The 20,482-nt window shown below is 34.3% G+C and overlaps 1 protein-coding gene across 9 annotated transcripts in view; it reads left to right on the top strand.

Annotated features, from left to right (window-relative positions):
* amdhd2 (amidohydrolase domain containing 2) overlaps positions 1 to 18,958 on the top strand; it is a 52,151-nt gene extending 33,193 nt beyond the window's left edge. For all 9 annotated transcript variants that reach the window (XM_073938059.1, XM_073938082.1, XM_073938075.1 and 6 more), the window contains 11 exons: positions 2,107 to 2,225; positions 2,458 to 2,594; positions 5,287 to 5,426; positions 6,524 to 6,578; positions 8,630 to 8,842; positions 9,352 to 9,440; positions 10,120 to 10,264; positions 13,821 to 13,928; positions 15,479 to 15,547; positions 17,590 to 17,691; positions 18,415 to 18,958. In XM_073938059.1, the coding sequence (XP_073794160.1) occupies positions 2,143 to 2,225; positions 2,458 to 2,594; positions 5,287 to 5,426; positions 6,524 to 6,578; positions 8,630 to 8,842; positions 9,352 to 9,440; positions 10,120 to 10,264; positions 13,821 to 13,928; positions 15,479 to 15,547; positions 17,590 to 17,691; positions 18,415 to 18,488 (1,215 nt within the window). In that variant the 5' untranslated portion in view covers positions 2,107 to 2,142 and the 3' untranslated portion in view covers positions 18,489 to 18,958. The remainder of the gene's footprint in view (positions 1 to 2,106; positions 2,226 to 2,457; positions 2,595 to 5,286; positions 5,427 to 6,523; positions 6,579 to 8,629; positions 8,843 to 9,351; positions 9,441 to 10,119; positions 10,265 to 13,820; positions 13,929 to 15,478; positions 15,548 to 17,589; positions 17,692 to 18,414) is intronic.
* Positions 18,959 to 20,482: the final 1,524 nt, after the last annotated feature.

Here is a 20,482-nt window from a genome sequence, read left to right as displayed (position 1 = left end):
GTCTACTACTTCAACTACAACTACTACTACTACTACTACAACTGCAACCTTAATAATGATAATGGTATAAATACTTGTAATAATGATAATGGAAAGATAACAGGGCAAGTCAGAACAGTAATAATAATAATAATAATAATAATGATTTCAAAAAATAAAAGTAATACCATTTATGACAAAGGTGTCGAGGAGAGGGGAGGATGGGAAAATCAGGGAGAGGACAAGTAATAATAATAATAAATAATAATAATAATAACAAATAATAATAGTAGTAAGTAGTAAGTTTGAAGGGGAGATAGAGGAAAAGAGAAAATAAACTAATGATAATAAACAAAAATTAATAAAATATTTATAATAAAAATAAATAAATAAGATAAAATAAAAAATTTGTTCATTTAACTGTGTCTATATTGTTTACCATGCTTATTTAAATATTCAATCTGAATTAGCATGTAAGTATGACTTCAAAACAACATTAACACTATCTAATAGACTGTAAACAATGCTGTACTATGATAGTCATTAACTGCTAATATGATTTACCCTTTTTAGTATTTGCAATTAATGCTTTTCTGAAATTATATTATTAAGGAGAATGTCTGAATATCCTAATATAAAACCAACTCTATAGCAGATTATAGTCCGCGTGCATCAATACACTTACTATGTTCTGAGTGCTGAGCTGCTTATTTTGATTTTCACAGACGTATCAACGTAAGTGTGCAAAGGTCACACAAACACATAGTATACTCTGCATGACTCCATAAAAAAGCTAAAACTAAGATTTCCCCCCCCCACTGAAACTGATGATCAACAGTAAAAGCTACAAATTTTATTCTGAAATAAGTCAGTTCTTTTTCTAAAATATGAAAGCTGAGACCCTCAATTGATTTCTTACCACTGAAAATGAGTAATTTAACAGACTCTTTGAGCCTCAATGAAGTATCTCTTGAAATGAATCATATGAAGAACTAAGTTTAAGATACAAAAGAAACGTTTCTCGAGAAGCATAATCTGAAAGATTATTAAATCTTCTTTAATATTGTCGTATTGATATTGTTGTATTTAGCTATTATTATATCATTTTCAATATTAATATACAGTTGAAGGCAGAATTATTAACCCCCTGTTTATTTTTAGATTTTTAATAAAATAGTTTTAATAACTCGTCTCTAAAAACTGATTTATTTTATCTTTGTCATGATGACAGTTCAGAATATTTGACTAGATATTTTTCAAAACACTTGTAGATAGCGTAAAGTGACATTTAAAGGATTAATTAGGTTAATTAGGTTAAGTAGGCAGGTTAAGGTAATTGGGCAAGTTATGGTATGACGATGGTTTGTTCTGTAGACTATCGAAAAAAATATATGGCTTAAAGGGGCTAATAACTTTGATCTTAAAAAAGTTTTTTAAAAATTTAAAGCTTCTTTTATTCTTGCTAAAAAAATAAATAAATAAATAAGACTTTCTCCAGAAGAAAAAAATATTATCAGACATACTGTGAAAATTTCCTTGCTCTGTCAAACATCATTTGGGAAATATATATATAAAAAAAAGAAAAAACGAATCAAAGGGGAGCTAATAATTGTGATTTAAACTGTACATGATTGTTTATTAATATACTTGCATTACTATAAATAAATATTCATGTCATTTAATATTTTGACTTTCATCATTATATATATATGTTTGCCTTCCTTCAGAGGACATATTAAGAAAATTAAAAATCTTGATTTGACCCAAACTGTTTCTCTTGATAATATTGTCTTTGATTTGTTTTTCGTGTGGCAGTTCATTGCGCTATGGCAAACCCTGATATATAATGCATAAGGCTCAAGGAAAATGGAATGGGAATGAATGAAAGTTGTGTTTGTGTGTGTTTGTGTGTGTTTGTGTGTGTTTGTGTGTGTTTGTGTGTGTGTGTGTGTGTGTGTGTGTGTTTGTGTGTGTTTGTGTGTGTTTGTGTGTGTGTGTGTGTGTGTGTGTGTATGTGTGTGTGTGTGTGTGTGTGTGTGTGTGTGTGTGTGTGTGTGTGTGTGTGTGTTTGAGATCTTCTAAATGTAAAACCCTTATTAACCACTTCTACTTGTTTCCTCTTCCTAGTGTGTTTTTAATGATAGGGCTGGGATTTGGGCAGACATGCCGTCGAATAAGAGTGTGTCAGATGCCCCGATCACGCAGTTTGTGAACTGCAGGATCCTGAAAAACCACAAACTGCAATGGTAACTAAACTATAAGGCAGATTCACAATCGTTCACATTCATTTGAGTCAAACAGGGACCTATACAATCGTAATACCATGATAATATATATCTAAATAATTACATTTCATAATTTGTTTTATATAAAAGGCTGGTTATATCAGTATGAGCATTGTGATTTTTTGTTAAACCCAGCAGACTTTTTGCACATTTTCTACAAGGATGTTTAATGTATTTCTGTGTGTATCTATAGGGAAGACCTGTGGGTTCGAGAGGGCAAGATTTTAAACCCAGAGAAGCTGTTTTTCGATGAACAGGGTTTTGCGGATCACAGAGTGGACTGCGAGAATAAAATCATTGCACCTGGATTCATAGATGTGCAACTGAATGGTAAATATTTCACCTAAATACACATGCACTTGTGTAAGCATGAGATAATGGGTTCCAACTTTTAATCCCAGACTTTTCGCTATTTTTCACTGATTAAAAGCTGAATTTCTATGACCCATCCATACTATTACATACATGAGAGCATCGCTGCCTTTGTAACTTAATGTGCCAAGGCTTCCTGCCTCATTCACTTCCATTCATATTTAGACACACCGAAACAACAGCTGTTAAAGATGTGTTATCAATGGTTGTGCATGAATACTGTTTGAAGGGCCTTGCATTTATTTAGCCATTACATATATACATAATATAGATAAATATCACATATGTACATATATATATCGATATAGACCTTTGGAAAAAGTTTAAGCAGTCAGGTGATATTACAGGTTCATGCAAACTTAGGGAAATGAAGGAGATTTTTTTTGATCATTTAAATGATGATCATTATTTAAATTACTATTAAAAAATGTTTTACCAAATGTTAATTAAAAGACAAAAAATAAACATTTTTTTTCAGTTTAGTTTATATTACATAAAAATGAGGGGATTGCATATATACAGTATATGGGTCACACTTTACAATAAGGTTTATTAGTTAATGTTAATTAATGCATTAACTAACATGAGCAAACAATGAACAATACATTAACTACAGTATTTGTTTATGTTAGTTAACGTTAGTTAATGAAAATTCAGTTGTTCATTGTTAGGTCATGTTAACTCATGGTGCATTAACTAATGTTAACAAGCACTGACCTGGATGTTAATAATACATTAGTAAATGTTCAATTATGATTAATAAATGCTGTTCAAGTGTTGTTCATGATTAGTCCATGTTAGTAAATGCATTAACTAATAAACCTTATTGTAAAGTGTTACCAGTATATGTATATATAGTAACTATTGCAAATTTGTGGGCCAAAAAGCTTGTTTTTAATAGTTTTTTTAGTTGTTTGGGGGGGATGGCATGTGGGATATATGTGGTTTTAACATGCAAGGCTTTATTCTACTGTTTTTTTTTCTGATATTTTGTCTGTGTTGCTTGTTTTACTGTTTCTTTCAGAATACTGTAAAAGCTCAGCTTACTTCTGGAAAGCAGCAGGTCGTTTGCTTTTTAAAGGAACATGCACAAACAATGTGTTTTTTGCTCGCATACAAATTCGACAAGCTGTAAATTCTATTTCATTTTAATTATTTTACCTTTACTTAGGTAGAAAAAGACTTTCTGAGATGGATAATGAGTGAAAATGAGCAGCAAGACAGAGTTTACATACTTTAAAGAACAGCCGACACATTAAGAATGCTAAAGAAAATGACAAATCATAGATTCTCCCGCCATTTGCTGACGTTGATTGACTTAAAATGATCCAAAGACACAGATTCTTGTCATTTTTATTTAATGACCTCTAGGGTGTTTTGTGCTAAAGTGTTACAGACACATTCTGTGAACATCAAAAACTTCAAAAGTGGCCTAATTCGTTCCCTTTAGGGTGCTTTTACACCTGTAGATTGATTGTTTTGTTCCGAAACAGGGTTACATTGTTGCTCTTTGTTCTTGGTGCGGTTCGCTTTCACACGGACAAGTTTCTAAACGGGTGGGCAAGGCAGTGGCGCAGTAGGTAGTGCTGTTGCCAAACAGCAAGAAGGTCGCTGGTTCAAACCTAGGCTCAGTTGGCCTTTCTGTGTGGAGTTTGCATGTTCTCCCTGCCTTCGTGTGGGTTTCCTCCGGGTGCTCTGGTTTTCCCCACAGTCCAAAGACATGCGGTACAGGTGAATTTGGTAGGCTAAATTGACCGTAGTGTATGAGTGTGTGTGTGGATGTTTCCCAGAGATGGGTTGCGGCTGGAAGGGCATCCGCTTCGTAAACTACTTGCTGGATGAGTTGGCGGTTCATTCCACTGTGGCGACCCCGGATTAATAAAGGGACTAAGCCGACAAGAAAATGAATGAATGAATGAAGTTTCTAAACGGACCAAAACAAGTAACGTTAGAGTAAACCCTCGTCACATTGGTCAGAGTTCCACAGTTTATTTTTCTGAGTCTCACTCAACTGTCATGCGTCCTTATTTTAATTTATGACGATGAGCTCTAAGACAATATAAGAAAAGCTGCACTTTCATTTTGAATGGTGACAACCTGGTAAGACTTCCTCATACACAGCAGTTAGCTTCTGCATTTTAGGCTTTACGTTATAGAGAAAAATAACAGACAAACCAAGACTACTGTTCGTAAACAGCTGTCGTTATATTTCAGCAATCAGCATGCTTTCGCTTTCGTATTCGACATGAAACACACATTTACCGTTACGAATGATGACATCCTGCCCTACTCATCATTCTCTCTTCATATAGCCGTATATTTGCCTATTACATATCCATAATACTCTGTGATACAGCCTACTTCGTTAGTTCGATGGATCGTATTGCTTTCTTAGAACAATTGATCCGAGTTTGTTCTAATCGAGCGAGACCATCTCATTCAGGTGATCTTGGACCGATTGTTTAAGCGTGGAACAGAGTGCGATTGCTGGATTCACATATGCCAAACGAACCATGCTAGCATGGTAAACGCGCCCGGTTTCGAAAAACAAAAGTCTAGCTGTAAAAGCACCCTTAATCATGAAAAATGAACCCATGTTCATTTAACCAACATTTTATAATGCTAAGCCCCTCCCCCTTTTCGCTCATAGGTGGATATGGCATTGACTTCTCACAGGCCAGCAGTGACATCAGAGGGGGTGTGGCTCTGGTGGCCAAAAAGATTCTAGAACACGGTGTCACTTCCTTCTGCCCCACCCTCGTCACGTCTCCACCACACATATACCATAAGGTAAAGTCCCTGGAGCAATCACCGCCACGCTCACAAATACACCTCTACTCTCTTATACATTTAAACAATTATTTAATGATTTTAAAAGGCTTTTGTACAGTTCCATACTTTATTATACAATGAAAGCATTTAGCAAGAGATTAAACACAAGACAGGAAAAAAATAAATAAAGGAAGGGATGGTACATTTCATCAGTTTACAAACAAATATATTATACACATAATATTTGAATTTGACATTTCCATAAGGTATTAAAGATGTTTTTAATACAGAGAATATAGATGTATGTGAACATAATATGTAAAAATGTAAAAAGGAGGAGCATATATTAATTGTTTTAATTGCTTTTCTACTCATCTTTTCTGGAATATACATTTTAAATTTGTTTTAAATTTGATAAAAGTATAAAATGAAGTTTATAATAAAAGCAGCTTGCATTTGAAGAGTGATACCAAAGACTAGAATACACAAGACGTGTCACTCGTATCTTTTTGAATGGGGGTGAAGTGTAATGGCTAATATAGTGAGTAAAGCCCCGCCTACTAGTACAGGAGCCAATCATGGATTGCTGTATGGGGAATAAAGCCCGCCTTCTAGTGCAGGAGCCAATCATCGATAGTTATAGACTGACGATACTTCGGTGGAGGGGCTCGAAACAGAATGCCCGAGAATACTGCCCGAGAGATGTTTCAAAGATGGCCATCGAGAGAAATAACTTGCCTTAAAAGGACTTTGGTAATACTCTCTTATACATGCCTTTTTTTTCCAAGACATTTACGAATTTTTCTTCATGAGAAAATTTTCAAGGATTTCAGTGAAATTTTGAATAATATAAGTCATGTGAATTTTCAGCATGATTAATGCAATCTTCAGTGTCACATGATTCTTCAGAAATCATATTTAAGTCCTGATTTGCTGCTTAAGCAACATTTTACAGGAGTTAACATTTGAAGTGGATCAAAAACAAAGTTCTCCTAGATCTGTGGATCAACTCCTTTTCTTGGGATGAATTAAAAAAAGTATTCAAAGTTTTGATCCACTTTTGTGGTGGTTTTTGTAGACATCCAGCACTTCTAATGATGTTTTTCTATTCACAGGTTATTCCTGAGCTCAGAGTTCAGGATGGAGGACCTGAAGGTGCAGGAGTTTTAGGTGAGAGGCACATAATAAACATTCTTAATATTTTATTTAAACTGTAATAAGAGTATCTGCGTTATAAAACTAAAACTATTAAACAGCTAGTTTCTTGATTATAAGTAAAATAATAGAAGCTGAACTTTTATTCATTTCAGCTATTTAACAAGACGATGTTTCTTCAATAAGTATGTACTTAAACTGCTGAAATGAAAACGATTAAGCACACTTTTGAATTAATAAAATGGATAGTAATAATAATTAATAAATGATAAAATCAGTAAGTAGTTGACATAAAATACAATTACTAAAACTTCAATTGCAATTAAAATAGAAACGTGCAATTTAATAATAAAAACTCTTTTAAAATATTAATGACAGTTACAGTAGTATGATGGTTATACTAAAATAACATAACTAAAATATTAAAATCCTTAAACTTTTATCATTTTCATGATTATTTAGTTTAATTAGTTTGTAATAACATGACTGAAATTATAATTAGTTCTATAATTAGTTTGTACTAAAATAGTTAAAAATTAAATAATTTGTAATTAAAACGACTATATTTCCTAGTGATGATTTGCGGCTGGAAGGGCTTCCGCTGCGTAAAAACGTGCTAGATAAGTTGGCAGTTCATTCCGCTGTGGCAGCCCCCAAAAAGGGACTAAGCCAAAAAGAAAATAAATGAATGAATAAAATGACGATAACAACCATGCTATAAAATGGTTAAAATGTAAATAAAATCAAAATGTTAAAAGAAAATAGAAAACCTATTAATAGTACTCATTACGAACTGAAATAAAATGCAAAAAACACTGTAAATATTGCTAAAATGTAAATAAAATTGAAATAGAAATACTCATTATATATACATACAGTAAATTACATAACTGTTGAAACCCCTGGGTATAACATAAATGTTAAACTGTTAAATTAACTTTAAAAAATATCATATTAAATAGTAAAAAGCTTTGCTAAAGTAACGTAAACATAGCTAAACCTTTTTATTTTTTCAAATAAATGACAAATTTATTCAACCTGGAAGAAAACTCCCAATTCCTAAAATTATTATTTATAATATTTTTATTCAGGTTGTTTAATTTCAGGTATTTGTCTGGTGGGGAATACTCATTATAAGTATTGAGTATAAATATAAATACAGTTAAAGTCAGAATTATTAGCCCCCTGTTTATTTCTTTCCCTAATTTCTGTTTAACAGAGAGAAGATTTCTTCAACACATTTCTAAACACAATAGTTTTAGTAACTTATCTCCAATAAGTGATTTATTTTATCTTTGCCATGATGACAGTAAATACAATTTTACTAGATATTTTTCAGGACACTTCTATACAGCTTAAAGTGACATTTAAAGGCTGAACTAGGTTAATTAGGTTAACTAGGCAGGTTAGGGTAGTTAGGCAAGTTATTGTATAAGGATGGTTTGTTCTGTAGACTAGAAAAAAAATAATCTTAAAGGGGCTAATAATTTTGACCTTAAAATGGATAAAAATTAAAAACTGCTTTTATTCTAGCCGAAATAAAACAAACAAGACTTTCTCCAGAAGAATAAATATTATCAGACATACTGTGAAAATTTCCTTGCTCTGTCAAACATCATTTGGGAAATATTTAAAAAAGAAAAAAAAATTCAAAGGTGGCTAATAATTTTGACTTCAACTATACATAAATATGAATATATATACTGTTGAAGTCAGAATTATTAGCCCCCCTGAATTATTAACATAGAGAAGATTTCTTCAACACATTTCTAAACATAATAGTTTTAATAACTCATCTCTAATAAGTGATTTATTTTATCTTTGTCATGACGACACTAAATAATATTTTACTAGAGATTTTTTTAAGACACTTCTATACAGCTTAAAGTGACTTTTAAAGACTTAACTAATTAACTAATATACTAATATTTACATTATTATAACTAATAGTACCAGTTACCAATTTTCTCAAAAGAAAAAAACTAAAACTGAAAAAAGTTCCAAATATTAATTTGTTTTCTTTTACCAGAGATTGTGCTTTTATTCCATGTTTTGTTTTGCGTCAGGTATTCATCTGGAGGGCCCGTTCATCAGTGAAGAGAAGCGAGGCGCTCACCCTCCAAAGTTCTTGCGAACCTTTCAGTCCGGTGGTGTGGCAGACCTGATGGAGACCTACGGCCAGCTGGAAAATGTGGCAATGGTGACTCTGGCACCCGAACTGACCAATAGTGCAGCTGCAATCCATGAGCTGTCCAGCAGGGGCATAACAGTGTCAGTGGGTGAGTGAGTACAGTTATAGCTTTCTCTGCTTCTTTACAGGCTGTTTATGGACCCTTTTTACATTTCTGGGTTTCTCAGCAGCAGAAGTTGTCATAGTTGGGTAAACTTAGAGCGCAGTGAATGGGAGAGCACAACAAATACCTTTTTTTACAATCCTATTTGCTGAAATAATAAAAGAAAAACTCCAGGATGGTGTTATCAAGACTTTCAGAAAAAGAAAGAAAATAGAGTGAGACTAATAACGGTAGTCGGAAGAGAGAACAAGGTCAAATTTACTGTCCTGCCCCATAGACGGTGCATTAGAAACACCTCACATAAGGGCTTACCCGTTTTTTTGTAATTTAATGCAAAGATCACACAAAACATACATAAATGCATAATAATGTATTGAAATATTAAAAACTTTTAAGGATTTCAGATGCTGATGATGTTGATGCGGGTCAAAGCGTCTTGTGAAAAAGGTCCAGTGTTGCTGGTTGAGCATTTTTAAAGTGTTTTCTCTGTCCAGGACACTCGATGGCTGATCTCTCTCAGGCTGAGGAGGCTGTGCAGAACGGAGCCACGTTCATTACACACTTATTTAACGCCATGTTGCCTGTTAGTATCACACACACACTCAGTCAAATGCACATTCAGTAATCAGCAAATAGATTAGTATTCGGTTACATGCTGTATTTTGTATAATACTAATACAACTCTACTGCGCTAGCATATTGATATACAGTTGAAGTCAAAATTATTAGCCCTTCTGGGAATTTTTTAAAAAATTTCCCAAATCATGGTTAACAGAGTAAGGAATTTTTCACAGTATTTCCTATAATATTTTTTTCTTCTGGAGAAAGTCTTATGTTTTATTTCTGATAGAATTAAAGCAGTTTAAAAAAATTTTTTTTTAAATTTAAGGTCAAAATTATTAGCCCCCTTTAGCAATATTTGTTTTCGATAGTCTACAGCACAAACGATCGTTATACAATAACTTGCCTAATTACCCCAACCTGCTTAATTAACCAAGTTAAGCCTTTAGATGTCACTTTAAGCTGTATAGAAGTGTCTTGAAAAATATCTAGTCAAATATTATTTACTGTCATCATGGCAAAGATAAAATAAATCAGTTTTCAGAAATGAGTTATTAAAACTATTATGTTTAGAAATGTGCTGCGTTAAACAGGAATTGGGGGAAAAATATACAAGGGGGCTAGTAATTCAGACTTCAACTGTATATTGCATAGTACCATTAATAATTTAGCAAGGAGTTAACATTTTGTTTTGGTTGCAGTTTCATCACAGAGACCCGGGCATCGTGGGATTGCTGACAAGTGATCGTATTCCTCCAGGTCGGACGGTTTACTACGGTATGATCGCAGACGGGATTCACACTCACCCCGCAGCGCTGCGCATCGCACACAGAGCTCATCCCGCAGGTATTCATACACACATTTTAGAGTTTTTCTGCAACGGGCTTACACTTAAAGGCAGTTTGATCCTTTTTTTTAGGAGACAATAATTTTATTTGTCATGCTTTTTGATCTGTCAGCACCATTAAACACACTGCATGAACACTAATGTTAAAAAAAGCACAGTTAATCTAACATATATCAATCAGATTTGATTTACTGTAATTCAGGAGTTCACATTTACAAATATTTTAAGATTAAAGCGCGTTTGGTGTGCTGTCCAGGAAGAGGTCTCTAAGCTCCAGGAAGAGACCCCAACTCGTGTTATTCCCCTTATCAGGAAAGAAAGAGACATTGGGGTTTGGGTAAAGTGCCTAGCCTGCCCCCCCCCAGTAGATAATGTTTAAAGCTGAAATTTTACTTTCGCCTTGCGCCGCATTGCGCACCTCCGCTGACTTCACGCACACCTTGCGAAACAGACGAGGCTTTTATGCTTGTTGTGTTCGCCGTTAAGATTTTCTTTACAACGATAGGGGGCAGTCAAAAGAAACTGACCGTAAAATCAGACGGATAAACAGAGAAGTAGGAAGTTTCCGGAACTACGTCATATCATTATTGTCATTCAATATTTTTAAACGAATTATTTTTTATTGTTTTTATAATTTCTTTAATAATTAGAAGGATTTTTTTTGTCCATTTAAGATTTTTTTGTAATCAAACTTTGCTGCATCACTTGCTTTTGTTCATATCTCGGTCAGTTTTACCTATTAAAGTTTATTCAAATATCAGTGACAGCAGAAAATGGGTTGCTCTACAAATATATGGTTTATTATGGCAAGAATAAAAGCAAAAAAAAAAAAAAAAGCACACTTGCTAAAAAAATACAGATTTTTTTTACATTAGCCCACTCCACAATTCACACATTACTGTCTGGCTAGTTTCTGTCCCATGCTTATGATGAAAAGGTAATAATGGTCCAACATTCCTGACCATTATCACCAATAAAGCCTAAAAAATCAGGCCATCAGTATATTGTAAACTGATATGTTCAAATACTCCTTTCCAATTATCAAAGAAACAATTTGTTTGTTAGTTTTGTAACTATTAAATTGTTTTCAATTCAAAATTGTAATATATGCATCAGTGCAAAACCTATGACTGGTGGAAAAACATATTTCTGCAATTGTGTACCTGGGTCTCCACTTTTCCCATGGCCTCTTTTGGTTTTAACAAACTTATCCCTCAGGTTTTTCCAAACCTTTTAACAAAAACGTTCCTCCTTTCCCATGGCTGTGTTGGAATATCAAGCCAATTCCGTGCGAGTTTAATAAAAAAGGTCTGGAGAGGGGTTTCTTCAATGCCAAAAATATTAGTAATTTATTAGATACATATGAATAATTCAAGGACAGAGCTCTGGGTTACGTTACCCCAATGCAATACAAGAATTACATTCAAGAGGTTTGCAACTAACTTACATTTCCCTGACTCCAGCATATATACAACTGATATTCACAGGTGGGGTTTTGGTGTAACGTCACTTATCAGTCATTTTGCAGTCCTATGGCTCTTGTACCCCAGACATACTTCCTCTTTCTGCAACCCTTATCTGCATACCACAACTGAATAATTAAGTGCATCTTCAATATTTTTCACAATTTCTACAAGCATCATGCTCCTTGTGACATGTCTAGACAGCAGTCTGGAACAAAGGCCCCTGCACTAAATTTATTCTTATTCTGCTATTTCCCTCTTGTCAGAAGTTCCTTGTAAATAGTATGCAGCGCAGTAAAAAAGAAGTGTGTCTGGTCAATATATGGTATCGTAAAAAAGAAAAAGATTGATTTAATCTGTTGTTAGTCTAAACACTTTTGTAATAAAAAAATAAAGACACAAAAGTATAAAAAATAAACTCCTTTTTCTCCTAAGCTGTTGCAATTTCTAGCCAAGAATTATTGATCATCTGGGGCCTCATGTACGAAGACTTGCGTGGAAATCTTACTAAAACATTGAATACGCACAAAGCTGTAAATGTGGGTACGCAGAAAAAATTTCAGATGTATGAAACACTGCGTACGCCGAATCTCACGCATATTCTTTTGTACATCTGAATGAACGTGAAACTGAGCGCAACATGCACGAGCACAAAACCCCTCCCTGCCTCCTCCCCCGTATGAATATGCTAATGACTATGCTAATGCCAAAACCCAACGAAAAAGCAATGTCAAAAGCAAGCAAAAAGAGAAACTTTGAACAGAATGTGAATTGGAGGTGCTGCTTTCGGAGGTAGACTGGAGAAAAGCGGTGTTATTTGCAAGTTTGTTCTCCGGAATTAACAACAAAAGAAAAAAATAGAGTGGGAGAGTTTAGCTGATGCGGGTAACACAGTTGGGTCTGAACATCGCACTGAGTGCATTAAAAAAAAGAAATAGTGTGGTTTATATCTGTAAAATGTTGCAGGACGCTTAACAGTCTCAGTGGCGCTACTCATTAGACGCATGTGTTCATGAATTGATACGTTCGAGCATGAACGCGGCTCGAATCCAGCGTCTGATGAAATCTTTCTTGTTTTTCCCCCCGCTACATATCAGATTTTGCCAACTATTTATCACGAGAAAGACAAGTAGGAATCATCAATAAGTTCATATCAATAAGCATCATATTTTATTTACACATTTATTGAATGGAAATGTTTCTGATTCACGCATGCAAATTCATCTTCAGATAGTGTCTTTATAGCAATGTATGTGCAGTAGATCGCTCAGATTACATTGGGAAAACAGGCGACTGCTGCAAATTGTGCTTTAATGTTTAGCTGGTCAATTGTATGGTATGGAAACCTTATATACCTGCTGAACCCGCCTCATACAGCTGCCATTGCAAGGCTCAGACACTTTGTAGAGAGGAATTTAACACAACTGCCTCTAGGAGTCGCCAATGGAAACAAAACAGACACGCACAAAAAATGTGCGTACGCCTGCCAGAAAGCTGCCGTGAAGCTGCGCACATTCCCACGTTCAGTTCATTGTTAGTAAATCCAAACGTGAGCGATTCTGAGCGTGAAACCTGGCGTACGCAAAGTTTTTGTGCGTACGCAGCGTTCATACATGAGGCCCCTGGTTATCTCTATGATCATGGATCATAAAGATATTTATTCAGTTGTACTGTTTCAGACAAAATCTCTTCAAAGTGGTTCATATTCAACTCAAATCAAAAGCGGCACCGCACGCACTGTTCGCTCGAGTCTCAAAAAATACTATGCACTCCGCAATCTCCGCAAACACATCGATGACGTCACATTCGCCACACACACTCAAGCGAACTAGCAGACGTGTCGAATATAATCCAGGCTTAAGAGGGGAAGTGTCAGGGTGGTGGAGGGATGCTTAAGTCGTGAGATAATGCAGGTTGGACAACTTTTGGTATTTATAGGCGTTTAGTCTAATGCTGATTGGATAACAGAATGATTGTCAATGATGTATTAGAATTGCTGAAACATCTGCGCATGCTCCTCCCGAAATGTGTTTATAAAACATCACTTAAACTCATCTGTGTGTGATACATATTTTGTTTCTGTGTGTGTCAGGGTTGGTGTTGGTCACTGACGCTGTAACAGCGATGGGTCTTCCTCCTGGTCGACACACACTCGGACAGCAGCAGATTGACATCCAGGGGCTTCACGCTTACGTCGCAGGTCTGCATCACATTCTGCATCTGATTTCCCTGTATACAGCACATAAACACTAATACATCTATTCCTGTTAAACAATATCATTCATTTATATTGGGCATTTATTAGAGCAGGGGTTCCCAAACTTTTCAGCCCGCGACCCCCATTTTTCTTGAAGGTGCTTATAAATTACAAACGTTGCACTACAGGCATATATAAACATGAGCATATGACAGCACAAAATTGCATCAGTCTAATAACCATATAATTTTTTATAGTCATTTAACTTAATATTAACCTCAAATATCCTATTTTTAATGTATTACAAGTGCTATAAAGGTCTAACTAGGCCCTGTAAAGTCAATCTGCTGCAGCTGACACTATTGCTGTGTGGTTAATCTGAACACCTCCCCTATCTTGTTGTTGTTGTTTCTTTAAAGCAACTATTAACTAGTTTAACTGTGGGTTATTAATAAAATATGGTAATTTTAATAGTTTATTCAAATTTAAGTGAGTTTTTGAAATTACTAAGCGACCCCTCGTCATTGTCCCGCGACCCACCCTTTAGGAAACTGTGGGCGCGAGAATTTGAGGCGTGCACTCGAGTGAATTATGATGAGGATTTTAATGCATTCACGATAGTGAATCTGATTAACATTAGCTCCCCAGCTAACTATCAGGCACCTGCAGAGTTTATGCGTTCAAGTAAAATATATACAAATAAAATGGACCGGGTGCTTTTTAAAATGAATGACAGGGAATAAAAAACCGGGGAGCCCCTAATAAAAAAGTGCCCTTCTAAATCAAATCAGCAGGATGCCCTTTTGAATCTTTCATTTACTTCGAAGACACTACTGACTACGCCTACATAGACATCTGTAGTCTAGTTATTTGCCTTAATCTGAGTATGACAATAAAATAATAACGTAAAGTGCTTTTTGAAAGTTGCGTTTCATCTTAATTTTTTTTTTTTATAAATTTTTCGACATAAACTGCAGTTCGGCAGATTCACTTTCACTTATCATCATTTTATTCATGCCCCTGTGACAAACGAATATGAAGGATTGTTGGAAGAGTGTTGTTAATAGAATTAGATACTGAACGCCAAATGGACGGAAAAAAAAACCTGTCCTAAAAGTTTGAAAACTCATGTATTAGAGGACGTCTAGAATTAAATTTCTGCCATCATTTAATCATCCTCTGCTCGTTTCAAACCTTTAAGACTTTCTCCTGCTGAACACAAAATCTATTAAACAATGTTGGGATCTGAACAATTACTGGGCACCATTGACTTTCAGAGTAGAAAAAAAAACTGTGAAAGTCAATGATGACCATCAACGGGAAGGGGAATTTGACCAATCTGCAAGTGAACTATAAATGTGAATGCTTGGATTGAAACACATAAAAAATGTTTAGTATTTTTTAAAGAAAAAAAAGGTATAGGAAAATAAATTTTTATGGGTGTATATTATATTATATTATATTATATTATATTATATTATATTATATTATATTATATTATATTATATTATATTATATTATATTATATTATAACTAATTATTCATGATTTCAGGCACTACTACTTTGAGTGGCAGCATCGCGACCATGGACATGTGTGTGAGACACTTCAGAGAGGCATCAGGTCCGTGCGTTTGTATATCTAGTATGGCATGTTTATTAGTTATAATGTCTTTGTGTCATGGAGGTTTTTAGTATACTGCTGTGCAAAATGTATAGTCTCTTGTAATTGCTGTTGTAACAATGTGCAAGCTGACATTTTAGAGTATGACACTGCAAGATGTGTTTTCTCCAATATCCAACACAGGATCATTGGGAAAATGTGCCCAGAATTACATTTTTGAGAACAGACAAGAGATTTAGTTGAAGCCAGAATTATTAGCCCCCCTGTATATTTTTTCCCCAATTCACATTTCTAAACATAATAGTTTTAATAACTCATTTCTAATAACTGATTTATTTTATCTTTACCATGATGACAATAAATAATATTTGACTAGATATTTTTCAAGACACTTCTATACAGCTTAAAAGGACATTTAAAGGCTTAACTAGGTTAATTAGGTGAACTCGGCAGGTTAGGTTAATTAGGCAAGTTATTGTATAATGTTTGTTCTGTAGACACAGTTTTCTTCTTGTTCGAGAAAAAATATTTAGCTAAGAGGGGCTTATAATTTTGAAATTAAAATAGTTTTTAAAAATAAAAACTGCTTTTATTCTAGCTGAAATAAAACAAATAAGACTTTCTCCAGAAGAAAAAAAATAATAGGAAATACTGTGGAAAAACTCCTTCTGTTTAACATCATTTGGCAAAATTTTAAAAAGGATAGCTTACTACGAATGACGTCACACTTGGGATGCAAAGTGGAGTCCACCCTTGTTCAAGTCCGATAAAGGACACTTTGAGAATAGTTTCGAAACAGAAAACGTGTGCCAGTAACGTATTAGAGATTGTCAAAAATATACAACGGCACCCCCTAGTGGATTTGTGAAATTAAAAAACTGCAAGAAGATTGTAGTCCAGGGTACATATTTGTCAGTTCTCAAAGATGTAGCCCTGGGTGAGCCTGGGTTGCAGGTATCAGTGTGTTTTTCACATATCTATTATTAATTATAGGAACACTCCACTTTTGGAAATAGGCTTATTTCACAACTCTCCTAAAGTTAAACAGTTGAGTTTTACCAATTTTGAATCCATTCAGCCAATCTTTGAGTCTGGCGGGAGAACTTTTAGCTTAGCTTAGCATAGGTCATTGAATCGGATTAGATCATTAGCATCTCACTCAAAATGACTAAATAGTTTAGATAATTTTACTATTAAAAGCTTAACTTTTCTGCAGTTACATTCAGAATGACCACTACAACCATGTGGGACGCCTCAGCGGGACAAATGGATTGGTAAAATGTGTTTTAGGTGTAACATATGTATTAGAGATTGTCTAAAATGTACAACGGCGCCCTCTAGTGGATTTGTGAAATCAAAAACTGCTAGAAGATTGTAGTCCAGGGTACATATTTGTCAGTTCTCAAAGATGTAGCCCTGGGTGAGCCTGGGTTGCAGGTATCAGTGTGTTTTTCACATATCTATTATTAATTATAGGAACACTCCACGTTTGGAAATAGGCTTATTTCACAACTCTCCTAAAGTTAAACAGTTGAGTTTTACCAATTTTAAATCCAATCTGCCAATCTTTGGATCTGACGAGAGCACTTTTAGCTTAGATTAGCATTGGTCATTGAATCGGATTAGACCATTAGCATCTCACTCAAAATGACCAAGTAGTTTAGATAATTTTACTATTAAAAGCTTAACTCTTCTGCAGTTACATTCAGAATGACCACTATCACCATGTGTGATGCCACCGTGGGACAAAGGGATTAGTAAAACGTGTTTTTGGTGTAACATATATATCAGAGATTAATAGAGATTATTATAGATTATTATATTTTGACATATGTATTAGAGATTGTCAAAAATGTCTAACGGCACCCTCTAGTGGATTTGTGAGATCAAAAACTGCAAGAAGATTGCTTTTGTCGGTTCTCAAAAATGTAGCCCTGGGCACATATTTCCAATGAGCCTGGTTTGCAAATGTCAGCATGTGTGTTTGCAGATGTGATATTGATTTTATCAAAAACTAATTTTGTTTGTGTGTGTGTTTGCAGGCTGTACTGTAGAAGCTGCATTAGAGGCCGCATCTCTGCATCCGGCTCAGCTACTGGGCATCAGCCACAGGAAGGGAACGCTGGAGTTTGGTGCAGATGCAGGTAACAATGTGTTTTTCACATTTTTATTATTATTATAGGAACACTCTGATTTCTTTTTAAATAGGCACATTATATAACTCTTTTAAAGTTTATCAGTTGAGTTTTACCATTTTTTAATCCATTGAGCCAATCTCCGCATCTGGCGGGAGCCATTTTGGCTTAGTTTACCATAGATCATTGAATCGGTTTAGACCATTTGCATCTTGCTCAAACATTTTGCACAACCAAATTGTTTTGATAATTTTACTATATATTGCTAATGAATCAAAGAAGCATAGACTTTCGTCATTCTTTGCCTACTTTTAGATTTTGGATTGAGTGGGTAATAGTACGCCACCTTTTTTATTAGGACTACACCACTGAATATGATCATACTTCTCTGTTCTAGAAAGCACTTTAGCAGCTGCATTTTGAACCAGCTGAAGTTTGTTAATTAGGCCTATAGGGCAACCGCGTACAAATGCATTACAGTAATCTAACAGAGTGATCATAAAAGCATAAGCTTTTCCACATTAGACATTGATAGCAAATGTCAAAGTTTGGCAACATTTTTAAGAGGAAAAAATGCAGATGCTTGAAATCTGTTCTTCAAACGACAGGCTGCTATCAAGATCTAATAATACACTAACCTCAAGGATTCACTAGATAGATGGATTTATTGTGATATTCACGATATATTGTATTGATAATGAAATGGCTCTAGTAATACGTGCTGTTTTGCAGATTTTATAGTACTCGACGACATGCTGACAGTCAGGGAAACCTACATTGCTGGACAGCAGGTCTGGAGGAAGTGACGTCATCTGCTGGAGTATGTTCATCTGGGACGGTTAGAGTTTTACGCTCTTTGGACTTGCATCACCAAAAAAGACATATTAATGCAGAAAACAAACCCTATTCCTTATCATTGGACTTAAAATAGTTGATTAATGTCTAAATATAAAAGTACTACATTTATACGCACAATCTTGACACTTGTGTACTGTAGCTGAATGCATCTTGGGGGTATTTTAGCCAGGTTTATTTTTATAAATTTTCCATGTATTTTGAGTAATAACTTATTCAAATGTGAAATCCACAGATAAGATAATCTCAAGGGGTCCAGTTATGTCAATAACAATAATAACCTACATGTTTTTATGATGTGAACCTGGGACACTTCAACTATTTGATTTCAACAATGTCTATATCTGTTCATTTTATGTTGTCAACATTTTAATTGTATTTCTTTTTCTCAGTTTAATTAAAACTTTTCATTTCCGGTAAATGATTCATTTGTTTTGGCGAGTCCAAATTAGGGCTGCGCAATATTGGAAAACCTGACATTACAATATTTAATTTTTCTGCATTGCATATTGCGATATTGAGTAAAAGTTTAACAGCTGAAATGAATAGCTTTATTTGAAATGACAATTTTGGATGATAATAGGATGATTTTGTAGTGGAGCGCATCTGCATAAAATGTAATAAACCAAATGACAAGCAATGATAAATACAGTAAAGCAAAGTTAGAAATGCGTTAGGGATTTTCTGGGAGTCTTAACAGTATTCAGACACACAAGCTGGATAATGAAATGTAAAATAAATAACACTGTATATTTTTATTTGCATATGTACTGCACATAAATACTATATTTTTGTTTCTTGAAATACCTGAACGCTTTAAACTGGCTTGAAATGCCAGTGACAGGCTTTAAATACATGCTAATGATAAAACGCTGTTCGGTAACTTTATGGTTAAACTTTGCAATTACTCCACAATCATGTGTGTTTTTAACTCCTACTCAACTATTCGATGTGACTATTGTAGATGCGCACATTGGGATTTCAATGCTGAAATGATATATTGTGCAAATTCAGATGCATTTTTGAATGAAATGTTTATTTAGTTCAATGCAACCTTAAAAACTCACACAACAAAGCATTTGAATCATACAGCAGCTCTTTAAAACACAACTTTATTAATTAATGTATTATTAAAAATACTTCAATAACCTCATATTAAAAGGTTAGTTCACCCAAAAATTACAATTCTGTGATCCATGTTTGGGTGAAGTGGACTAACCCTTTAAGCTTATATGAAATAAGTGCATTGTTTCAAAGACAGGGTTTAATCAGGATTCTGTATGTATATCAGCACCCCACCAATATGGCATTTTTGACCAATAACCGATAACTATTTGGAGGCCAGTAGCAATACATTAATATAAATATAATTATATAGAGGGAGGTTTTCTCTGCATAATTGCAAAAGGCAAACACATACATTGAACAACTGATTTTATTTTAAAAACTCAACTTCAGAAAAGTTTGAACTTTATTAATTATTTAACTAATATTTTCTTTGGCTAACTTCTTTATATATATATATATATATATATATACACACATACAGTTAAAGTCAGAATTATTAGCCCCCCTGAATTATAAGCGCCCCTGTTTGTTTTTTTCCCTCAAGTTTCTGTTTCACGGAGAGCAGATTTTGTCAACACATTTCTAAACATAATAGTTTTAATAACTCATTTCTAATAACTGATTTATTTTATCTTTGCCATGATGACAGTAAATAATATTTGACTAGATATTTATCAAGACACGTCTATACAGCTTAAAGTGACATTTAAAGGCTTAACTAGGTTAATTAGGTTAACTAGGCAGGTTAGGGTAATTAGGCAAGTTATTGTATATCTATGGTTTGTTCTGTAGATTATCGAAAAAAATTACCTTAAACGGGCTAATTTTGTCCCAAAAATGGTTTTTAAAAAATGAAGAACTGCTTTTAATCTAGCCA

Source organism: Danio rerio, chromosome 3 (genome assembly GCF_049306965.1).
Source record: "Danio rerio strain Tuebingen ecotype United States chromosome 3, GRCz12tu, whole genome shotgun sequence".
Taxonomy (NCBI): Eukaryota; Metazoa; Chordata; class Actinopteri; order Cypriniformes; family Danionidae; genus Danio; species Danio rerio.
Note: the sequence above shows the minus strand (reverse complement) of the source record. Positions and strands in the feature narration are given on the sequence as shown.